This window comes from Symphodus melops (assembly GCF_947650265.1).
Source record: "Symphodus melops genome assembly, chromosome: 15".
In the NCBI taxonomy this organism is placed as follows: domain Eukaryota; kingdom Metazoa; phylum Chordata; class Actinopteri; order Labriformes; family Labridae; genus Symphodus; species Symphodus melops.
In genome coordinates, this window is record NC_136705.1 from 17,876,346 (window position 1) to 17,900,161 (window position 23,816).

The 23,816-nt window shown below is 38.9% G+C and overlaps 1 protein-coding gene across 1 annotated transcript in view; it reads right to left on the reverse strand.

The window, feature by feature from the left end:
* Positions 1–1,005: 1,005 nt before the first annotated feature.
* The window catches only part of LOC306835474 (VPS10 domain-containing receptor SorCS3-like), a 39,493-nt gene continuing 16,682 nt past the window's right edge, over positions 1,006–23,816 (reverse strand). The window contains exons 3-27 of the mRNA XM_079362029.1: positions 22,612–22,711; positions 22,301–22,459; positions 20,673–20,746; positions 19,784–19,848; positions 19,027–19,145; positions 17,181–17,270; positions 16,728–16,907; positions 15,681–15,827; positions 14,673–14,775; positions 14,188–14,264; positions 13,365–13,456; positions 12,449–12,556; positions 11,248–11,365; positions 10,930–11,063; positions 10,250–10,363; positions 9,469–9,640; positions 7,854–8,040; positions 7,417–7,550; positions 6,924–7,047; positions 6,487–6,599; positions 6,090–6,224; positions 5,631–5,730; positions 4,627–4,732; positions 4,353–4,513; positions 1,006–2,306 (exon numbers count right to left, since the gene is read on the reverse strand). Of these exons, the coding sequence (XP_079218155.1) occupies positions 2,242–2,306; positions 4,353–4,513; positions 4,627–4,732; positions 5,631–5,730; positions 6,090–6,224; positions 6,487–6,599; positions 6,924–7,047; positions 7,417–7,550; positions 7,854–8,040; positions 9,469–9,640; positions 10,250–10,363; positions 10,930–11,063; positions 11,248–11,365; positions 12,449–12,556; positions 13,365–13,456; positions 14,188–14,264; positions 14,673–14,775; positions 15,681–15,827; positions 16,728–16,907; positions 17,181–17,270; positions 19,027–19,145; positions 19,784–19,848; positions 20,673–20,746; positions 22,301–22,459; positions 22,612–22,711 (2,977 nt within the window). The 3' untranslated portion in view covers positions 1,006–2,241. The remainder of the gene's footprint in view (positions 2,307–4,352; positions 4,514–4,626; positions 4,733–5,630; positions 5,731–6,089; positions 6,225–6,486; positions 6,600–6,923; positions 7,048–7,416; positions 7,551–7,853; positions 8,041–9,468; positions 9,641–10,249; positions 10,364–10,929; positions 11,064–11,247; positions 11,366–12,448; positions 12,557–13,364; positions 13,457–14,187; positions 14,265–14,672; positions 14,776–15,680; positions 15,828–16,727; positions 16,908–17,180; positions 17,271–19,026; positions 19,146–19,783; positions 19,849–20,672; positions 20,747–22,300; positions 22,460–22,611; positions 22,712–23,816) is intronic.

The following is a 23,816-nucleotide window of genomic DNA, read 5'->3' on the forward strand; positions in this document are numbered from 1 at the left end:
TAATATAGTATCAGTCTTTAATCAGAGATTATTAGGGCATGCTACTGAAAAAGAAAGAAAAACAATCAAATAGAAACAGCTTACTGTGAGATGTTAGGTCATGAAAACATTACTGCTTGTGCAATAGGTTGACTTTACAGCAAAGTGGAATGAAACTACTGTATAGATTTACATTCCATCATAGTCTATGTACAAGCCGTCAATGTTTCCACTTCTAAGGTCAGACTCTCCTGTCCTTATTTCACATAGTTCACCTCCTCTGAGAAACAGTCATTGAAAGCACCATGTTTTCATACAGAGTAACTTCATGTTACTTCCTAATAAGCATTCACAACAGTCAAATGTTGACAGTTTCATGTATTTATATATATTCATTACTGTATATTTACAACTATGTGACCTCTAGTTTGAGTGCGGTACATGTTCGGGTTATTTAAGAGGGTAATAAGAGAGTGTTTTCACTTAACATAGCCAAATAATACCTGATATCTCTTATCTACATTTCTGCCTTCAAGCAAACACCTTTGTTTTTCTGGCTTTATAATCTTTTTAGGATGTAAAAAAAAAAATCACAAATTAGAATATGCTGAATCAAAATTGAAGATTACTATTGCCTGATTATGAACTGATATTTCATACTGGATACATCACTCTGCTGCTGAATGTCCAGTAGTGTGGAACTGGATTCAATTGGTCATTGGCCTTTGCTTGGTTAATAAAACGAAACACTTACAGCATATCTAACTGCACTTTAATTATTAGACCAACAGGTCCATGGTGAAAGATGAGCTGAAGTAGCTTAAAGTCATACATGTTAGCTGTTAAGATTGTAGACACTATATAACACCCCATGTTTTGTTCTGATTAATGTTGTAATACGATGTATAAAAAAAAAAGAAGAAGAAAAAGAATAATGGATCAGACTGTGAAAGAATGTAAACCGCAATGACAGTGTGTTGGAAATGCAATGATTCTAAATAAAGAATTATAAAAAAAAAAAAGATTGTAGACACGTCGTTGGAAACTAAATGACAGTCGCGCTATAGTGTCCGTAAATCCTGAATTCATTCAAACTTCAAATGATATCCCTATAAAGTAAAACCCATCTTATCTTACACGTATACTAAATCATGATGTATTCATGCCTTTGTCATTTAAATCAGGCCCTATATTAAGAATTGACACAGTCTTTTTTGCACATTTTTTTCCCCTCTTTTGATAAAATCCCAACTGAATAAAAACAAATGTTTAGCCTTATTCACATAGGCACAGACCTGAGCCACGTCTATTAATGCAAAAAGCTTCCGGACATTGTTTATTTGTTTGGAGTTAGCGTTATCTCTGTGAATGTAATGACACAGCTTAAATGTCCCCTATGGTCTAAATGATACATCTGTGTTGTGCTTTGGTCAAAATATAACATGAATCCAGCACTGGAAGAGGTTTATGACCCTGAATAAACCAGCTCCCACAGAACGTTCCGTTTTGGTGTGTCTCTTTAAATGCAATGAGCCCCACTGAATTTTCCTCATAGACATCCCATCTTCGCTCGCCATTATAAAAAATGATGGACCTGCACAAACGTTTTGCTCTAGGCTAACAAAAGGACTGGACGGGTTTATTTCACATTTTGTGGGTCGGTAGACACTCAGGTTACCCAAATATATGTTTAAAAAAGTCAAAATTATTTTCTTAGCAGTAGTCTCTTTTACTTCTTTTTATGATATGTCCTGCCTCCTGAGTCATCAGCCCCTACCATCTGACAGGGATAGCCTCTGTCTGTGATTTCAGGAGCAGTAGGCCTAAAATTAGTTTGCATTTTTCAGGGGTGCACATGTGAAAATGGCTATACAGTAAGAAGGGAGGGAGTTTTCGCTTGTTTAATCACTCTGAATATTCATGAAATACTTTATAACGATGGAGTATGAAGCTAACCTTCATGCTTTTAGTGGAAATGTTTAATTGAGTAGGCTACATATTCACCAATGTCTTCATTTCTCTGCCCTCAAACTAGAGGCCCTTGAATCCGGCTTGGTTTGGCTGATCTTCATCAAATATCTTGAAGTACATACTTTTTTCTATCCATGTGAGTTAAAAACCTGACTGAACAATAGCAGCTATATGTGTGAAAAAAAACAACAAAACAAAACAAAACAAAAAAAAACAATGCTAACAAAGCAAAGAAATTCAGCACAATTGTAGCACAACAATCTGTACTTACTGAATGACAGAGCGCATGTCTTAGACATTTGTACAGTTTGGAAACTCCCTTGTAACAATTCTCTCCATGTTTCTTCCAATTCCTCCTGAAAAAATAAAAGCAAGACAAATAAATGATATAATACAATAAAACCAAGAATAGAGAACATTTCTTATAGTATTAGAAATAAAAATCTGCTTTCCCAGCTGTTTAACTCAGGGTCTAAGCAGATTTCTTTTTAATTGGCTATTTAAGTTAAATGCACCTTTAAATCATCAGTGGCTTCAGTTAGAATTCCCACAGATTGACTCTTGAGTTGAACATATAAGAACTTTAAAGATATGAACAACGGTGAGCATGCAGGTAAATCCTTGTCGCTGACTGGCTGTTATATGTTGTTAAGAGCAATAGATGCAATCTTGCACTTCGGGTGAGATTACTTGAAAGCTGCTCTTAAACGTTTCAGTCTTGGAAGGAGCAAGTTGCTGCATTAATGTGTTTTATTCTTCACACTCAGTTAAGATATCTTCTTACCCCTAAATGGGCTCTGTAGAGCATCTTAAATGTTCTTCTCTGCGGCATGATGAGTGGATTCAGGCTCAGCCCCTCAATGTGCTTGCAGCTGACATCAAAGTTAATTTCTAAAAGTTTTATTCTCCTTCACAGGGGTGGTCTAAGAGACTGACTTACGTATTACATTCTGTATCGCTCACATTGACATATACTAATGTGCAGTGATTAATATGGCAGAGTTCTGGACATATTTTAAGGGTTAATAAATTCTTAATTCAAATGATCTGCAATCATCTACCAATAATAAAGTATGTGCAAATGGGAACTGTCATTCTAATCCTTCATTACAAATATAAATTATATATTCAAATAAATCCATTTATGGTCTTTAGTTGGATTTACTTTAATTTTCAAATTCTGCTTTCGACGTTCTATTGGCTTCTGCCTTTTTACAGATTCTGCCTGTGATATTGCATTTCAGAGCTCCCGCTGCACTGTTCAAACTATCAATGACGATCAGACTTCTTTCCTTGAGCTTCTAAAGCCATTAGACTAGAATGAGATCACATAAAATCACTGTACCCAGACATTAATTAAATTAAAAGTGTTTAATGTTTCTGCCTCTGGTAGGGGGTTTGTCTCAAACTGTCTGGAACAAGACCCCTACAGGCTTGGAGATGTGTCTAACCTTTGTCAAAGATATTTCAGAGGAAAATTCTGTGCAAAGGTAATAAAAATTAATCTACAAGTCAGAGTATTTAGGATTTAATATTAGGCATAACAATGAAATATAACATTGATTTGTATTCAAGCCAAAATCAGAGTGTGTGACAATACACACTGAGCCTGTGTAATAATGGAATCATTAAACAGCAGGTTATAAATTTATTTAATCAAACCACAAATCAAAGGGTCCTATCCTGCTCTGCCCTTTGGTAAATGAACCATTTCCAAAGAAACCAGAAAGGATTTAATTTATTTCAGACCAACACCGACTTGGAAAAAGGTGAAAACAGCTGAGAAATGAAGAAGGGCCCAAAGTGCTGAGTGACCAGAAAAAAGGCCTGCAGCCCACGTCTGTGTCGGGAGCACCGCAATGCTACTCCTGTCAAGAAAACCACTCTGTCCTCAGGGACTGATAGTGCTCATCCAAAAGACATCACAGTGAATGTCAGCCATAGCCATCAAAAAGTTAACCTGACATTTTTATATCTGATTACCTGCTGCAGTTGTGTCTGCAGGTGTGTAATTTGCAAAAAAACAAAAAAACAAAAAAAACATGACATCTCCAACTTAATCTCACAGGAGCATCTTTCATTGAGGTGACTTAGTTTTAAAAACACTGAAGCAATGCTGTTATTTAGTCGACTCTAAATACAGCTTAATGTATTCAAAACATAACTAATGATGATTTAAGGCAGTAAACAGTTCATTAGTCTCCTCACAGTGACAGGCATCCTTTACATACTGAATCATGAAGTAAAAAGATACTTTTAAAAAAAAAAAAAATTTAGTCTTTACATAATGATATCAAAGCTGGCATGCACTGTAGGTGAGAGGAAAGCAAACTTAATTGTTTCTTCACATAAAAATGACATGACATTACTATTGTAAATCTTAAATTCGTAGGCAGACGTACCTCGGTTCCGGGCCTCAAGCTCCTTCTCCATGAGTTCTTTTGGAGAGGGAAACTCACTGAGCTTGACCTTTGTCATCGTGTCGTTCTGACCCACTGTACTGATCACTTCCGGATCCTTCTCCTGACTGTCCTCAGTCTGAACGTGGATCCAGGGTATTTTTCTTATTGCGAGGAAAGAGCAGAGAAGCAGTGTAAGGTTTTCGCCACTAAATAAGAACAATAATGAATTGCAGTGGAGTCCATTCACTTCACTCTCCTATCAAAGCGAGCGTACCTTTTAAACTTGTAGATGAAGAATGCCGCTAAACCAACAAAGACCACAGTGAGGAGCATCAACATGGCAGACCCACTGTGGATGGCATTCGAATCCACAAGGGGTGCTGAAAAGTTAACGTATCACATTAGTGTCACATTTTCAGGTAAGATAAATGTGTTTAACAACTTTTCCCCCACTGAACCATGTCTTATTTCAAGGAGATTTCTTTCATTGTCCTGTGTCATGTAACAACAGCAGGTACAGCTTGAAGAGTTACTCTCTGCCTGTGATCCCCTCAGGGTGTTAAAAGGAACCTTTAGGAGGTCTGTTACCTCTCCCTGGGGTCCGTCATGCAGGTAGCTTATGCATAGTCATGGCTTTCTAAATGCTGAGATGCAATATTCAAAGTATTTCCCCTTGTCGGCCATCTTTCTCTCCTTCAGAGAGAAGCCCATGAAGTCTGTGACCTTTTTGGATCATTTTAAAGGCAACCCAGACCTTTGTGTGCAGACACAAATGAAGACAGATCCGCTGGTGGATGAAAAGGGTAAAGCCACGCGGGGCTGATCGACACGTTTTTGCGATATGCTAATGACCCGGTGACCCTGCCGATAATTTCAGCGCATACCAAATGACTTATTTGTCAATCATTTCATTGATCGAACGATTTCAAAGAGAAGTTCTGTCTCACAGCCTCAGGTGCAAAAGTGATTCACTGTGAAAGATATTTAAATCCTGTGATATTCTTTATCACACAGATCTCGCTCAGGGAATACTTTGTTCTTTGTCTTCTTCAGAGTTAGACTGAAACTCAATGTCAAAACGTCCAACCAAATACACATGGCTTATCTTTTATCACATCAGCAAGCAGAACAAATGCTCTGTTGATGTGTTGACAAACTTGAGTAAAATGGCATCAAATTAAGAGACACAGCCGTGTTTTCACTCCCCCGGAAAAGGTTTCGAATTTAATAACATTGGTAACTGTCAATGTATTGAGCTGAGGTTTCAAACAAACTTACCCAAAGTTTGCTGAGTCATGTACACAACAATGTGAGTGTCCGCCTTTAGCTCGAACTGGATCAGGCCTTGATTCAGGGCGGTGACAAAAATATTAGATATCTGTTTTAGAAATGTAAAAAAAACAAAAACACACACACACACACACATTAACACAATGCTAATACAAAATACAAAAAATACAAGAGTTTAATATCATTATGGCCAAATCATTTCATGGACTGGCAGAAAGAGTTACAGATTTAGTTGTTTTGTTCTTTTGTACATTTTTTCTTTTCTAACCCCTCAACTTTCAACATTCTTTAAAGGTTGTGAGTCACTGCATGGACGTGTAGTCGTAAACCCCCCCCCCCCCCCCCCCCCCCCCCCCCCCCCAGCTTCTTTAATCTGAAACCCTCCTCAGAAAGTACTTTTTTAATTGGCATAACTAACTTGTTGTTTCTGCAGATCATGCTTCTTACCGTCTCAAGAGCCTCCTCACTGCTCCTCTTGTGCTCACTTGATGTATGTTCATTAGGCAGGATAAAGAGCTCTGCTGAACTTGGGAGACCCGGGTACAAAGACACCAGAAGTTGACCTTCAGAGACTCCTGACACCTGGAACAACAAGAGAACAAAACAGGCAGGTGTAATTCCATAATGGTTAAACTTTTGATAATAACTTCAAACTTTTCATCTGACTTTTGGCAAACATTTTGACATCATGGCTTAACAAAAAAAAAAAAAAAATCTCACATTGACCATTAAAGATGAGTTCAGGTTGAGTATTGCACACAGGTATGAAATAGTAATGACACCCAGAGTCCCAGGGTGTTGATGGTTCCAAGAAAGATCTCAGAGCTATTGAGACTTGATGTACCTGTGACAGAGCTGTCCGTACCACACGCCCTATGTCCTCCCTCCACTCAGGGATGTCAGGATTGTGTTCGTCAAGAGCTGGTGAGAACGACAACAGCAGCGACCTGAAGAGCTCTGGGAAAAAAAAATAAAAAATCAGTGAAGTGAAGTCTGTTAAAGTATGAGTGCTACTTCTGGTTTCGTTTGTGATTAATCAGATGTGCGGTTTTGTCTTTTTTCATTTGGCAACATACGCCTTGAAGTTAATTGCTCTTCGAGATTTCGTGTTCGCGTACCGTGACGTTTTATTCATTAAATAAGTCCACGTCGACATCAACATGGTGCTTCTTGCAGAGTGGACTGAGCGGCATCATACTTTCCCAGAGATGGCGTATTGCATATTCATGTAACGAGCATGGTACCAATTAAAGTGCTTTGAAGAACGTCTACCCCACTCACCTTTCACAGTTATAACTTTGGAATCCTGTATGATGGTGCTCCCAGAAGCAACCTGGACCGTGACCTTGTTTTTTCCCTCTTTCTGAAACGTGTATGAGATGCTTCCGTCCAAGGTTATAATGGGCTGGATTTCAAAAGGAAAAAGAATTTCGAAATGAAAAAACCTGCCTCCTCTCAGCCGGATATACATGCAGCCCTTGACATACTGTATAATGAGGTGTTGCTGCTGGGAAAACAATCAACATGATAAATAAATATGGTCTGCCTAGCGAGCTGGATTCCCCTGGAAAGACATTGGGCAGTCACGTGCAGTCACATATTACATAAAATGTGTGAAAGCGCTGTGGATTTACACTTTGCAAACATCAACACAAGGACATGAAGAGAGGGGAAGGAGAATGAAAAAAAGACTGCAGTAAACAGGACAAAAAAAAAAACAGTGTGTGTGTGCGCGTGTGAAACGACAGTGGGAGTGGGAGGAAAAGCTTCTCACCTCGGAGCTGTTGTCAAACCACCAGAAGAAGGTCAATATTCTGGTGTGGCTCGGCCAAACCACTGCAGTTAGATTTGCCTCCTTCCCACTGATGGCCACGATAGGAGCGGAGAGATATACACGCTCCACAGGACCTGAGGCAGCAACACATGCACCGTAACATATCTTCACATTTATATGCAAACATACATACTGTACATAATGCACCCACACGCACATATGCAGCGAACAAAAAGTATTACTGTTATCGCGGCTGATGTAGATTTAGCTTCAGGTGTGCGTTTTTGCATTTTCCGAGGCTAAAAGGCATAAAGGTAATACAAGCATGACTAAAATGAAATTCAGCAGAGTGGAGACGTGACTATCCATGAAAGAAAAGAGGTTCATGCTTTGAGCACTGCTGCAGGAATGAGTAATGACGTTTCTTATTCACATACTGGTGATGTGTAAAAACAGCGTGCTGCTGTCAGATCCCTGGCTGTTTTCCGCAGAAGCTGTCACACGGTAAATCCCAGTTGTTCTGTAGATGTGCTTGATGCCATCATCGGTCCTGCTCAGGTTAGAGTATGTGATCTTGATGCCGTCCCCGAAGTCTAGCTGGATGCTGGTCCTCAGCGAGTCTCCCTGAGGACACACCAGAAAACATGGCCTCTGTCAACACGGCTTAAGTCAGGATACTTCAATTACACCACATAGGAGTGATGTAAGCACGGTCCACTGCCAAAGTGCTCGACTGAGATGTCCTTTAAGAGGTGTCACAAGCATTTTGTTGTTGGATATGAATGGAAAGAGACAGATATTCAACAGAGAAAAGAGGAGGAAAAGTAAAAAGAGAGCAATAAAGTCTCTCAAAATATGAAGGATCTGTTTGTAATCTGGGGATCTTTCTTCAGATAAAATCATTAATAACATACCAACATATTCCATGAATGAATTGATGATGTTTTTCATTCTTATTAAAAGAAGATAAACACGCTCTCAGTAACCCCAGTTGGGATCAGGTCGTGCAGATAGCTTTGGTTTTATTCACCTAGCCATCTAGCTGCATAGATCAATAATGCTTCATGTGTGTTGCTAGTAATATATTTTATCAAACATTAAAACTAAAGACTCAATAACAACTTGTCTTTCCAGAGAAAGTTTCCCAGTGATCCATACAGTGCTATGTTTAAAGTTTAGACTGAGATGATCAGCAAGAAGGATAAACAATGAAAACTGTTAAAAGCTGAAAAGTTAAAAGCTGTGAAATTCATCAAATAAAAAGCGAGTTTATTTTTGTTCTGTGCTCCGGAGGAAGAAATCTGAGAAATACCTCAGAATCAGAGCAATTAAAAATTGAGTAATAAACCCTTCTGTTGATGATCAACGGATGACAATGATCATTCCGAGTTGGGTCAATTCACAACTTCACAACAGTCACATTTCTCTGACGATGTACCTCAATGACTCCTCTCAGGCCACAGTGTAAACTATCTAAACAAATATTTAAGAGATATCCATGAACTCAGACAGAAACATTGTAGGGGCCATGAGGAGGAATCCTACGAAATATTCAATGTAGTATCCAAAACTGATTCTCAAGAATTCTAACTTTAAAATGATATAACGCCATAATGTGGTAATACTTTCATTCTGCCCAGAGGATGACTAAATAGGACTTTTCGTCCCCTAACTTTGTCTTTAGCTGGGTGACATCTGGGGTTTAGAAAAGAATGACAAATATGAGATGGATACTTGGTTTGCCAGACAAAATAATTTCCCCTTTTTAACTTTGCCAATCCTCTGACTTTCATTGAGCACCACCCTTGATTAAAACAACTTTTTTCTTATATTCTACAATATTTTGTATAAACAATCACTTGACTTTTATCTTCCTCAACTGTACTTAATGCATGCCAGCAATACAGTGAGCATGGTATGCCTGCTAAATATCTGCATATTCACTTAGTCATTGTAAACAGCTAACTGTGCTTTGGTTGAACCAGTCATTTTAAACAATGGTCAACATAATTTCCACCAACACTGCAGTGACCTTTAGTTGAAATGACTCACATCATCGAGGTAAACCATGAAGGTGACGTTGCTTGCAACACTTGCACTGAGCTCTCCCAGACTGGTGGAGAGCCGGAGTCCTCGAGGCGGTCTGGGACGACACGCCTGCCTTCTGGGTGAGTACACGTTCTTCCCGCCCTCCTTGCAGTTATTGGATAACACCTTCCGATAGCTTGAAAACAAACATTTGTAAACGAAAAAAAATAAAAATAAGAGTGTCTTGTTATCATTTCTGTAACGACTGGGATCATAAAGCATTGAACCACACTCTCATTTTCATGGTCAATAACTATGCATCTCGTACATGAGGATTTAGTAAAAATAGAAAAGATCTGTAGCTTTGAAATGTGTCTGTCAGTAAAACATTACAAAGAGAAAGCAAAATAAATGTCAAGCTTATTAAAAATGCTTCTGCTACTGTTTCTGTTTATTGAGGTAAAGAGGAGGCGATATGTCCCAGCTTGCACCTATTTGGGGACACCTGAGCTTGCTTAATAGTCACTCTGTATCCATAGTGTATAGTGTAGAATATGAATGTATCTGTGATTTATTATCATAATTGTTGCGCATCGTCAAGCTCACTTAGCATTTTAATATATTATGGAATTGGGACACAGTCAAGGTTACTTTTTTTCAGCTCTGTCTTTTTTTCCTGAACCACTGAGGGAGTGAACGCCTATTTTCTTTTTCTCTTTTTTGCTCTACATACTGTAATATGACAAACAAGTTGGACTGTATTAGTATTGTTTTTGCGATGGTTTGAACGTTGAGGGCCACTTACCCAGTGCTGTTAAGAAAGCTTTGGCTGGAGCTGCAGCTTTTAGCTGCCCCATTTGGATTAAACCAAAAAGCAGGGGAACACTTCCCATCCACCTGGCGTTCCCACCCGTAATCACTGCCAAAAAACACACAACACTTCATAAAATAATGAACAGTGCTACTCAAATAATCTGGCATCTACAAGCTTTTGTTGTGGGGCAATTCTGAGCTTCATGGCATATTCTAAGACCATAACTAGAGACATGATTGCCAGACAAGCAGGATCAAAGAGAATTCCAGGCAGATGGATAAAAGATATTCAAAATTCATTTAGTGATGCATTATTAATTGAATTCTAATAAGTCACTTGACATTATGCTAATTACAGTGGCTCGATGAAAACTTTCTCAATATAATTTAAAAACTATAATTAGAACTGATGAATACAGTCACATTAGTTATCAAGTAAATATGCAGTGTCAGATAGATATTAAGGCGAACAAAGTTTAGCAAACTGATAGTTCTGTTTTTGATGACAAATCTTTACTAGCAGCTGTGATGAGGAGAACAATTTAATTAGACGATGTAAGAAGAAAAGCTGTTTGGATACGCCATAATATAAGAATTTAAGGGACCAGTGAGGATACTAGTCTGAGTTACAGTTTAATCTCAACTGGGAAACCTAAGAGGAGAAGTCATTACCATTCAAAATCATAGGACGTGCAGAGGCAGGGCTCTGAGGAGTAAATCCTTGAATAGTCCTGGGCCAGCATGCAACGGTTCCCTGGCCTTCGCTTCATATAGATCTGCTTCTCGCCCATCACACACAGCTCTCCCTATCAAACAGAGAAAAAATTAATCTAGTTTTATCCCCAAGATGGAGAAAAACTGTAAAGTTAAGAGAGACAAGGAGGTATTTGTTGATGCATTCAGCATTCCTACAGTGTTTACAGTGACAACAGGAAAACGTGCGTCTCTTGAAGTTGACAATAAATCAATGATGTTTAATATTCCTGTTACCTTGTTGTGCAGATGCCATGTCTGGTAATCTCCATCCATGCATCTCCTGCTAAAGAGACCCTTGTAGTCGATCTTGATCAGCTGCCACTCTGAGCGATGGCTGAAGTGTCCAAAGAAACTGGAGGCAATTCAACAAAATGCAAATGTACGAAGACAGCAACGAGATACAAATGTCATTTTGTTGAACAGACAAGTATATATTCTCTTGACAAAATGTGATATATCATTAAAAACTCATTTAAAAGCCTGGTATTTGTTATATTCTTGCTGGTCTACTAGGGCTAGGTAATGATTTCACAAGACACAGAGATTTCATTTTTCTTTTTTTTGTGCCTTTGTTGAAGTGATAGGACAGTGGATAGAGACAAAAACCAGGGAGCAAGAGAAAGTGGGGAATGACACTGGGGAAAGGAGCCACAGGTCAGATTTGAACGTGGTTTGCCCGCTTGGAGGACTGCGGCCTCCGTACATGAGGCAAGCACACTAACCACTGATCCACCAACACCCTGATTTCATGACAGTTTAAACTAGTCTTAAACATGTGAATTTTTTCCGACTGCATTAACCAGCACCTGGTTGTAGTTCAAATGACGGACGAGAACTGTAGTGCATCTGAAAGCTGTTTGCTAACTGCTATTGAATAAGAAGAAGGCATCAGGAGACAGGAGATCTCTCTGGGAACAGTAGGGTTGCAGGTTTGATTCCCTGTTTGGTCTGGTAGCTGGAGAGGTGCCAGTTCACTTCCTGAGCACTGCAGAGGTTTCCTTGAGCAAGGAACCAGCCAGCTCAGGAGTGCTCACTGTGGGCAACCCACTCACTCTTTATTAGTGCCTGTTTGTGCTTGTGTGTATTTCAGTCTGTGTGTGTCACACAATGCAATAAGGGTAACATTGGATTTCCTCTAGCGGTACTAATAAGTATATCTGAACTTAAGGCACAATCTATTTTAATTAACTGTACGTAAAAGGGATCATTTGATAAGTTAAAATGATTGAGATACTGTTTTTGGTCCATTTATGGCAATATCTATTATTTGTTAGCATTATGCTAACAAAGTAATTTGTATTTAAAACCTGTCCATGCACTAAATAGTAACCACTGGAAAAAAAATAGAATTAATTACAATAATATTAGTATTATTACCAGTGACATTGAAAAAGTATTTTGACCTGAAATTCACTATGTACTTGTTTCTGCTTACGTGATTATGTGATTGTCAGATTCTGGCTCCATTAAAACTCCATCCACATACAGAGGAGCCAGGGAGAAACTGTGCCGGTCCCATTTCTTTCCTTCGTCTAGACTGATCCTGAGTAAAAACAAACAACTATGTCAGCGAACAAACATCTGTCTGTGTCTGCATATCTAGTCATGTTTACTCTCTGTAGTGGCCAGATGTATTGCTTTCTACGTGCATACTCCATCAAACATTACCAATACAAAGGCTGAGCAGTAAGAAAACAATGCACAGAGATATATGACAACAGATTTCAGGTTATTTAGCTTTTGCCAGGGGTGAAAAATTGAGCTTCTGGACTCTCTTCAAAGTGAAAAATTATCTTGACACCAGGCTGAACAATAGAACAAATGCTTCCCAGTGCAGGTAAATTTTTGGAAGTGACAAAACAACAGACAAGAGAGATATGACTCGGGTTGTGACATTAAAAATAGATTTGGGGGGGTTTTAAATCACCTTGCTCGGAGCTTAATCACTTCTGACAGGGCTGCAGTGAGCAGGGACATCAAAGTGGATGGTGTTACAAAGCTTCAACAATGTAAGGGACTTATGAGGGCATTCTCAGCACTCGTATTTCCGCCCTGTTCTGCTTTTCATTTACATAAAAGCACTCAAACCATCATATCCATCCACAAGTACACAGCCATTCTTCTGATGGAAATTATCCTGACAGTTCTGAAGCAGCAGTCCTGATACAACAATCAGGAAAACTTTGTCCATCAGCATGTCAAAACATTACATGTAATCATAAGCTCCATCAAACCCAGGGAAAATAAAATGATACCCAGGTAATTTCCCACTACAGAATAACTCCAACACCTACAGCTTCTGCCTACAGTAATAATGACATCAGCTGTTGTTGAGCAGTAGCTACACCTACCACAAGTGTCGAATGGGCGTCGCTGCATGTAACACTGCCAGCAAAGCTCCGCCATTATCCAGAAACCAAACGTTGTGCTCTTCATCAAATATCTGAAATAGCCACAGGTAACAGAAGAACACAAAGTCTGCTCAAGTGGAAGTACAGACACTTGTGTGAAATAAGACTGGTAAAAGTACAGTAAGAGTGATGAATCCACTTCTTTCCTGCATTAAAAGTGAAAAATGACAGGTACTGAAATACACTCACTTTGAAAGAGTTAAAGTGTTCTGCAAGAGGATATCGCTTTTGGCTGTTTCCGTGCAAAGCTAACCAAATCTTGTGTTACTTTTGAAAGAGCATTAAACTAGGATCATTTTAACCTAAATTAAACTTCAAAATGTATACCAAAAAGATGTAAACTATCTGTTCCAACAATGTTTGCTGGTTCACTTCTATCAGAGGTGCTCCAAGGTTGTCATGTTGTGTTCGTCGTGTTTTGTCTGTCTGAAAAAGTAAAGGCTCGTATTTCTACGTGTTACTGTCTAATTCATTCAGTTAACAAAATACCTTAATGATGCCAGACATCGAGGCAGTCAAGTGTGATTAAAAATGTAATAATACGTTTGAACAGTTTTGATAGTTGTGATAGGATAAGGAGTTGGGATGTTTGTGTTAGAAAAAATAGGAGGTTAAAGTTGCAGTAAAGTAATGAAACCTGAAAACTTTACTGAAGAGCAGAAACAATTATGGCTGAAAATAACTCATGTTTGCCCGACAGCATATTTTTAATTTGACAACGCCATCTTTTCCAGGTTTAAATGACACCTTTCCTGGATCTCACCTGTCTCCAGCTATTTCCTGCATCTGATGATATAAACATCCCAAGGTTGGTAGAGGACAGCTCTGTTCCGATATTCCCTGAGTACAAAAAAAAAAAAAAACATGAATAATTTCAGTCGGTGGGTATTTACATAGCAAAGACTCCAAACCTATATGCACAATCAACTGATAGAATCGTTATTTTCTGAATCTCTGCATGTCTTCATTTTCCACCGGAGGACACAGTCATAACTTCCTGCAACCCAATCATTTCCACCAAAATATGAGATTTGGGAGTTGGAGTTTCAGTGTCTGATTTCAATGACAGAAAAAGGGCACTGTGTGATTAGCGTTGTGTTTTCATGGCTGCATTGCAACAACCATTTGTCTGTGACAGTAGGGATGTCTCTGGTGATGAAAAATTAGCAAGGTCCCTTCGCCTCTGTCGGCTCTAATCTGATCAGTTTAATTTATAAATCAAACGCCTGTCCTTTTGGGTAACTCTACCTGTGGCTACAATGATCCCCGGCACAGACTTTTTGCTGGTGATGGGTCCGGACGTGTAGGGATTCTCCGACATCTCCAGATGAAGATGCAGCGAACAAAATGGCTGTCAACAAAACGAAAGTCAATGCAGCACAGGTTGAGAGAATATGTATCAGGCAGATCTTCACAGAATCATAATTAGCTCTGCCTTCAAACTATTCTCCCCATTGACAGAAAAGCTTGGACATTTTCAGACACCATTTATGGAAAACAAAGATACTTTGTTCCCCTCATCTCCTCCGCTAGAAATAGAGGCAGAAAATGACTGAGAGGACACAAAGGGCATTTGAATTGTTTCATTCAAAAGCAAACAAGGCATGTAATTAAAATTCACCAAGATGCACTGATAGAACTGGAGAAATTGATTCAAATCATTTCCACTCATCTCTCAGACTAAAGCACACTGAAAAACATCAATAAGGCTTTTCAAACGGCTGCAGTGGAGGAAGGGGGGGAGGGGGTCAGAAAGCAGACAAGAGCATTATGGTCCACGATGTGACACAGAGAAAAACTGTAACCTGCTATTAAGTGAACAACCCACATTATTTCAAATGATCATGGTCATCGAAAGAACATGCTGAGAGAACGAGCTGACGATCATACCTGCTGAATAACAACACCGCCTAATAATGTGATTCTGTGTAATCTAACATTCATTAGTCCGATGTCACTACAGGTAGTAAATTAAAATCACAGAGGTTAATGGAAAGTCCAGACCCCTGAAACTAAAGGCAATGACACTCCACGGCCCACATCAATGTCAAGCACATTTCAGCCAAGCATCGCTTCTGCACGTTAGGTTAGAAAGCTGATGCTGAAGCTGGCGACTCGCCCTGAGCAAATACAGCTCGGAAGAGAAGAGCATCCAAAGCACAGCTGATGAGGTTGAAACATTTGACAGATGATGTGTGTCAAAAGATCCATTCCGCATGAACAAGAGCATTCATTCACTCCTGCCTGCAGGCTCACCAGGATGCAGTGAAGGTCTTTTCCTGCGACATCAGCGGCGGGAGCTGGCAGCAGTGCCCATGTTTGTCCCTTGTTGTAGGTGATAAAAGTCTTGACGTTATTGTCCAGCAGTTTGTTGGCGAGATACATGCCATTTATCCCCTCCACCTATCAAAGAAAAACAGCAACAATTCAGTTATATCTGGGGGGATTCTTGAGATGTATTGAAATCAGGATGTCGTAAACCATTGGATGTTTGTTTTTTTTACAGCTTAATAACTTGATTAGTTGATCTACGACAATCAAATTTAACAAAAGTCTCTTAAAAGATTTTAAAGGAGCATCAAGAGTAAACTGCTGTGTGTGTAGATGTGGAATAAAACAAAGCTGAAAAACAGGGTAAATACAGGATGTGCAGAGTGCAGGATGAGTCAGCAGACAGCTGAGATGTTTTACAGGAAGAGAAAATACTCAGATAATTCTTCATTGAAATACACTTATAAATAAACGTTTTAGACAGGAATGCTGGACAAACATTGACTAGATGTAATCTTAAATTCATGGGTAATTTAAGTAAAGTACCTTACATTTACCAGTCAAATTAACTCAAAGTATCAGAAGTACTCATAACAAAACAAAGCCAGTACAGCTGTGCTATATCAGCACTGAAGCATTAAAATGTGACCATGACAGCTTTATGGTTGTGAACCTTTATATGCATCAATGCATCTGTTTTTGTTTTTTTGTTTTTTTCAAACTCAGCCATACTATTTAAAGTATCATCTTTATCTGTCAAACACATCATGTCTGGATTAAAATGTTCAATATTAATAATGTCTTAAATCTAAGTGCACTAATCATACACATTGGCAAGACATTAATATGTTCAAATAACATGCCTCATGTTTGTATAAAGAGTATTTCAGGAGATACTGACTTCCATTGCACATTTTTGGGGGGGTTTGGGAATTACCTCATTTCTGAAAAACGTGACAGCCATTATTGACAGATGCCTCAACTACCATACGAAATAAAAGCAGCAGACCACGAGCAAGACACAAGACACACCTTATAAAAGTCGACCAGGAGGTTACCAGCCGGCCCTCTGCTGGTTCGCAGATTCTCTAATGAAAGGGTGAAGTAGACCCCAGGTGAGTCGGAGATATAAAGGCTGTAAGTGTTGTTCTGATTCCACTCCTGGACTGCAGCAAACACCTGCTTCTCATCTGTACTGATGATGTGCATGTCCTGTAGGAGGATGTGCATAAGAGGAAGAGAAAGGGTTAAAAAGAAAAAGTGGGAAGGGTGAGAACAATAATCAGTCCCGTGGGGAAAAGAAAAGCTATTTCCTGTGAAGGCTTCTTCCTTTTTTTTATTTCCTTATAAATAAAGTGTGAAATTTCTTCACAAAATAACATGACTTTATTTCTACAAAGGAGAGGAACAGGGATTACAAACAAACACAATTATTACATTTCCGTATGGCATTCATCTATAATTATTTGACACTCTGGTGCTTACCTTTGGCAGACAATACTTAGGTAATTGCATCCTCTTGAAAGATTCTCTCATAAAGGAGACAAAGTAGCTGGCCCGCCCTGACTTTGTTACCTGTGCAATGAAGTCAGAGAAGCTCCATCACTTTTTAAATAGTGCAGAATATACATATTTTAGTGTCACTTTAACTAACACCTTGCCTTTCTCCATTAAGGTCTGTGACTCTTAATGGCACATTTCCTCTTTGATTGAATTCACTAGTATGAGTTTTCCTATGTAGAAAGGGTTATGTAGACGGTCCAGAGAATGAGTTTAAAAAAAAAAAAAGGAATGGGATGGGAGGGAGGGAATTTTCCACCATCACCATCCCCAAATGTGTCTGCAGTGAAATGAGGACATGAAGCTCCAACGTCTCCAGGAGGAGGTATATTAATTCTCAACGCATGACTGAGTTGATAAAACGCTTGTGATTTTTACTCAGCTTTCCACAGTGTTGAAAGGAGATTAAAATTACAAGCACAACTGAAATTATTATCATCATCTCAATTAGTCCCAAGCTAAGAGGCACTGAAAATTGTGTTGGCTTTATCTATAGTGTGTCTTGAAGATCTTAATGCACTGCCACTTCCCCATCCACTTACTGCTAGGCTACCGCTACTTGATTGCTTATTTTCTAATCAACTAGAAGGATGGTGTTTGTCCCCCAACACACTACATTAGGGCTCTAATGGAATAATCTATTGAAAATCAATGGGCTGCATTTTCCCAGGCCACATTTTTGAGGATGTTGCACTTGGCTGTTCCTTCTCTCCCATGAGACTTCAGAGGTGTTGAAGACTGCTTATTTCGTTGTAGCCCAATCGATAACCTCATTACTCTTTGTCAAGTTAAATCCAACTGCCCCGAGCAATGAAAGTCACAAGAAAGTCATCTATGCCGCCACCGCAGCTGCACACAGACACTCCCTGAGTCCAGTTATTTTCACCAGCGTCTTCCTCGTGTCTGCCTCTGCCTTGACGGTCAATCTCATCTCAGCTAAATGCAATTTGGCGTTTTATTGAATCACCATTTCTGAACCACGCTGTGATATTTTTTCATACATTTTCTTTCTTACGTCGCAGCCATTCCAATCAAGTCTGTGGATTAAGTGTGTTGAAAGTGAAACTAGGTCACCGCTAAAGTATTACTGCTGCAACATCATATCATATCAAAAGATTAAATCTGTGGATAAATAAATTAGAAACGAACAGAAAACATTTAGGGGCGTAAGAAGTGTGGGATGGTTTACTTCACACTGAGCGCAAGAAAACTACAATAATTTGATTTTTATTTTCCTAAAACTTGGCTTGAGTCTTACAGGGATGACCAAATGCATCAAGGTTGACCAGCAGGGAGAAAATTACTTCACTGTGGATAGAAATCAATAACAGGGGAGGGCATTGGAAAATTAAATTTCTAATAATGACCCTGACTGCTGCTGTCTAATTGGAGTCAAAGTCAGAGGGAATGGTAATAAGAACACCAACCTGTCTATTCACAGCTCCTTTGCCATGTGCTCTCAGCTAGCAAACACACTTTTCAGACAGGGAGTGTTGTCTGTGCAGAAACTCAAACACGAGTGTGCCTTAACATGAACGAGACAAAACATAATCAAAACACACATCGGGCTGGTGGGTAACAGGTGTGCTGGGGGAAAGCCATTATGTGGGTTTTGATGGGAAAGCATGAATTGGATGCACAAGAGGCAAAAAAATCAAAACTGAAAAAAACAAATCTGAAGAAAATCACAGAGACAGAAGCCTTGAAATGAAACAAGATAAAGACAACTGGTTTGGTTTCATTAAGAGAAGTACACCATTACTATGCAAACCTGTGTGAAAACATATTCATCCTGCACAACTAACGAGTTGGTGTCTACATGTCCGGGAAACAGGTACTGTCTGTTGGCATCTGTGCAGCGCTGGGCTCTGCACTTCACGTACTGGGCACCTAGAAAGAGGCAAAAGGAAATCGATAAGAAGTAAATTACAACCATTTACCCTCAAATGCTACTCTGTATGCGTTGGTGGTGCTCCAGTACAGTATACATATGCTAAATATGCTAAAGTTCACAGTTCTGAGAAAACTTTGGGCTGAGCAAACTGTGTGAATGAGAAATCTTCAACAATACCTGTGGTTACGCAGTAGAAAAGTGACCTTTTTTGCATTCCAAAAAAGCTGGCATTTAAGACTAGAAAAGTAGCAGCTCATGTGGTTTGTCACATTTGAGTGTTTTTATTGTGAGAACAGAAAAGTTTTCATGGTAATTTAGAGACCTTTTCTCACTGCAGGAGTTTATTTTGCAATGCAGGAAACCCCTATAATTGGTTCGACAGAATGCTGTTTAGAAAGGGGAAGTTGAGGTTTGTCTATGAGACACAGGGGATAGATTAAAGGGAACAAACATCCATCAACCCGCTAAAACTCTACGATTTTGTCAGAAGACACCTATTCTGCTTTACTAGACTTCAGGGACCAATCTGAGCAGCAGAACAAGTCTCATCTTCCTTGTGACCTCGCTCTAAATGAGAGGCAAGGGGGTCCTATGGGTCTTGCTACAGCAATGGACAGGAGTAGAGCACACTCACGGCTTTTTGTGATGCGCGTCTCGATGTGGACCACATCAGATTCTCTGTCCAGCCCCATTACCGCCCTTGAAGAGAGACGATGGAGGAGGAGAAGATGGAAAGGAGCAGAGAGAGGTGAAGGAAGATGGGGAGGGGGGGAGGGGGGAGAGAAAATGAGAAAAGAGAGAAGGAGGAGGCAGGGGTGAGAATCAGAGTTGTAGGTGGACATTGTGTGAAAGCCATAGAAAGATGTTTTTATCTCCTGTAAATCTGTCAGCCGCAATTAATCTCAATTCACTAAAACATCAAGGGATGAAACAACAAGGCGGAGCAAGGGAGGGGGACACAACACCAGTTATTCCCATAAATATCTACCAAAGCAAGTCTGTGATAGATAACTAGAGTATTTGACATAATATGTTTGAAGGAAAGGTTTTCAAGAGCACAGATAATGCATTGTTTCGCGCTCTATTTTCCCACTGTGCTGTCTTATCTATCAAACGTCTTGCTGTTCATGCATGTGGAGAGGATGTCCTCCATCCAATGTCCTTTCTTTCCGAGCTGTAAAAAAAAACCAGGCACTTGGGTTTGACACATACCGTGACAAACAGGGATAAACGGGCTCACATCAACATTTACTGCCTTATGCTCAAGCAGTCTGGATTACTAAATGACAGCGACAACAAAAACAACGTGTCATGTTTGTGGTATGGAAAAAATGAGCACAATATTGCTTCCTCCAACGTGATATGGATATAATCAGCTTTGTGCTTGCAACAAGGGAGATCTGGTTTTGACAAGAGGTCACTGGATGCTTTTGACAGCGCAGGATCACGAACACTATCATTATGCAAATCACAATCAATCACTGTGCAAAAACAGTTCAAAAATAGGATCCACGCAGTCGTACCAGTAGAATCGGCCTGGCATCACGTTGTCGTGCACAAGCAGCCATTTCCTCCCAAAGTCCATTGAGCTGTACACCTGCAAGATAAAATCAGGGTGATTTTATCACACTTTCACTTTTACCATCACAACCACAGCAGCACAACTTGGACGTAAAATGAAGAATCACAATACTTTCTAAATTCTTTAGTAATTCAATTGTTTAAGATTTTGTGTCAAAAACTTTAAGTGAATGAAACTGACTTTTTATTAAATAAACCTTTTTTATACCCTAACCCCTAAGACTGATGCTTTTAAGCTTGATTAACATCAGTTTAATAAATTAGCCAGCATTTTTATCAATATGTGTCAAAAATAATTATGCAAATACAATGATTGCTAATTGTATGCTAACAAAACCAGTGTTTTGACCCTGGAGGAGTGACCCTGTTTACTGGTGACGTTCAGTAAAACATCTGTGGTTGTCATAGTTACAACAATCAACTTTGAAAGGAGCAGAAATTGGAAACATAGCTCTTCCCATTTCCCTCTGTGGATACTTGTTTCTTTACCAGACTTTAAAAGATGTAAAAATAACAAATAAAAGTGGTTGTATGCTTTCCATTCATTTTGTGCGTGAAAACACAAAAAATAAAACAAAACACAACATTATTATTATTATTATTGTTATTGTTATTATTATTATTATTATTATTATTATTATTATTATCATTATCACAATGAACCAATTTAGAAAGTAACAACAAGCAAATATGTGTTTTCGTTTCCCTAACATTTTCTCCAGAATTAAAAAAAAAACAAACTCTGACACATTGCAATCCATTTGGCCCTCCTGCCCTGTTGATGACAACATCCAGTCTCAGGATATGAACAAACAAACCCTGTGTCATTTCTGTTTGCAAGTATTTTCTTTTTTTTCGTCTTTGAAATGGAAAATATCAAATCAAACCATTTTTAAACTTTTGCTCACACTTTTCTTACCATGAAAAACAAAACAAACATGTTTCGATTTTGAGTTTTGCCTTTTCAAACAAAAGTCAGATCACTATGTGTTTTATCTTTTAATAACAATTTCAAAAACCATAACCGAAACAAAAGCTACAAAAATGTCTCATTGTTGAGTGTTTGATTGCAGACGTTTATTTCGATTTATAAAAAAAATAAACTTAATATAGCGGCATTTGCAAGAACAGATAATGAATCCTAGTTATCCTTTGTCTGTCTTAACAGCTGTTGTTACAGCAACCAGTTGAAAGTCACTCGTTAACTGAGTTTCCTAATAACAAAACAACATAATTATGGGTAACAGAGTTTTTTCATCCTTGCTAGTTTACACGCACTCCTCCTAATACTTAATAAAACTACACAAGTAGATTATAGAGTCACTCAGTATTAATAAACACAAACTAAATACATATAAACCTTTACATTAGTAGTGTGCTGAGCTAACACGACACACTGCAGTTTTTGTCATTTCGGATGACAAACACTGCATTTTACAATTGATTGTCCATCTGTTATAAAATCAAACATCAAAATCAAAGAAAAATGAATCAATACATACGTATAAACAACATGTCGTCGAGGTTATTTACATTTATGTATTTTCCCCCTTTAGATTTCAAAAGCTACCTTGCTGTCATGACTGTAGGCCAGTATCCAGTTCTCCTGTGCAGGGTGGAAGAGCAGGCTCAGGATATTGAAGTTAATGGTATGCTTCTCAAAGCTTGCCCCTTCATCTGAACTGATGAGAACAGCGCTCTCTACCTCTGGGTCGCTAAGCATCATTATCTAAAGTACAGAGGGCCAGACGAGGGATATGGCATTAGAAGAGGGAGAGAGACAGAGAGACCGTCATTTGGCAGCAATTTTTAAAAAGCCGTAATTTGATAAAAGGACTAAACTTTCCAGAGATCAGACAGAGAGATAAAAGGAACGCTGACCTTCTGTTTGTTGGTAGGGCAGACATACAGGTAACTTAGAACTGTCCTTGAGCCCACTCTGTCGTTGAGTTTGTTGTAGGTGCTTCCGTAATCAGTTGATCTAGACACAAACAAAAAGCATGTTACATGTTTAATGGAAAAATCCATTAGAGACCTGCCTGTGACAGATGTTAAGGCACTATAAATCCTGTGGTACATGCACCATTGTGTTAGCATGTTTTGGCTCATTTACGGCAAATCAGTTAGTCCTGACGTGACTGCATCGCTGAAGCACACCCTACATTTTCAGATTGATTTTCTCATATTCAAAAAGCCTTTAGCTTTATTGAATGAACCAGCAGTGAGAGTGTCATTTCAGGCTATGTATGTGTAGTTTGCACTCTTGTGTATAGAGGAATATCATGACCAACCGTTGAAGATTGTTAAGCACATGTTAAGTGTGTGCAGCCTATGTACATAGAGGAAGAAGGTAAACAGGTTTAATACTTTGACTCATTGGAGGAAAATGTCAACAAGTGACGGTTAAGCAGCAGTGAGGGCAAATAAATGTGATTACCAAAATAAGATTTGCCATATCTATAAAATGAAATAGGGGTTTGGGGAATGGTAAATCAGAATCAGAATCAGAAAACTTTATTAATCCCAGGGAGAAATTTGAAAAAATTCAGCGTACTACGGTTCATTCCACAAATCATGGCTATAAATGTAGTGATGAATGAGTAACAGACAGAGAGTAAAAGACCATTCTAAAATATATACTCCACAATGAAGTTTTTCATGGATATAAAAGACTCAGCCTTGCAAAATGTTTGATAGGTATTCAAATACATTTTTTATATGGCCTGGAGGATATGTACAATGCATTGTGGTAAGTAAAACTAAATGTAATCATAACTGTGTTCACGGAAAACTCCCCGGTGTAATTTGGGCATAGTAAAACATTTTGTGTGGTAATACATTGGCGCACAGGGGGATACTCTTAAAAACTCCTGTGTGCCACTATACAGTAAAGGAAGAGCAATCAAAAGACAGATCCATAGAGTGTCGAAATCAGAGTTAGGCACCACGTAGAACAATTGGATGTCAAGAGAAGCTTTTTCATTAAAGAGGTTGACATATGGAATTTACTTCTTACGACTGAAACACCATTGAACAATAATGTGGCTTTCACGAACACATTTTGCAGACTAAAGATCCACATTACA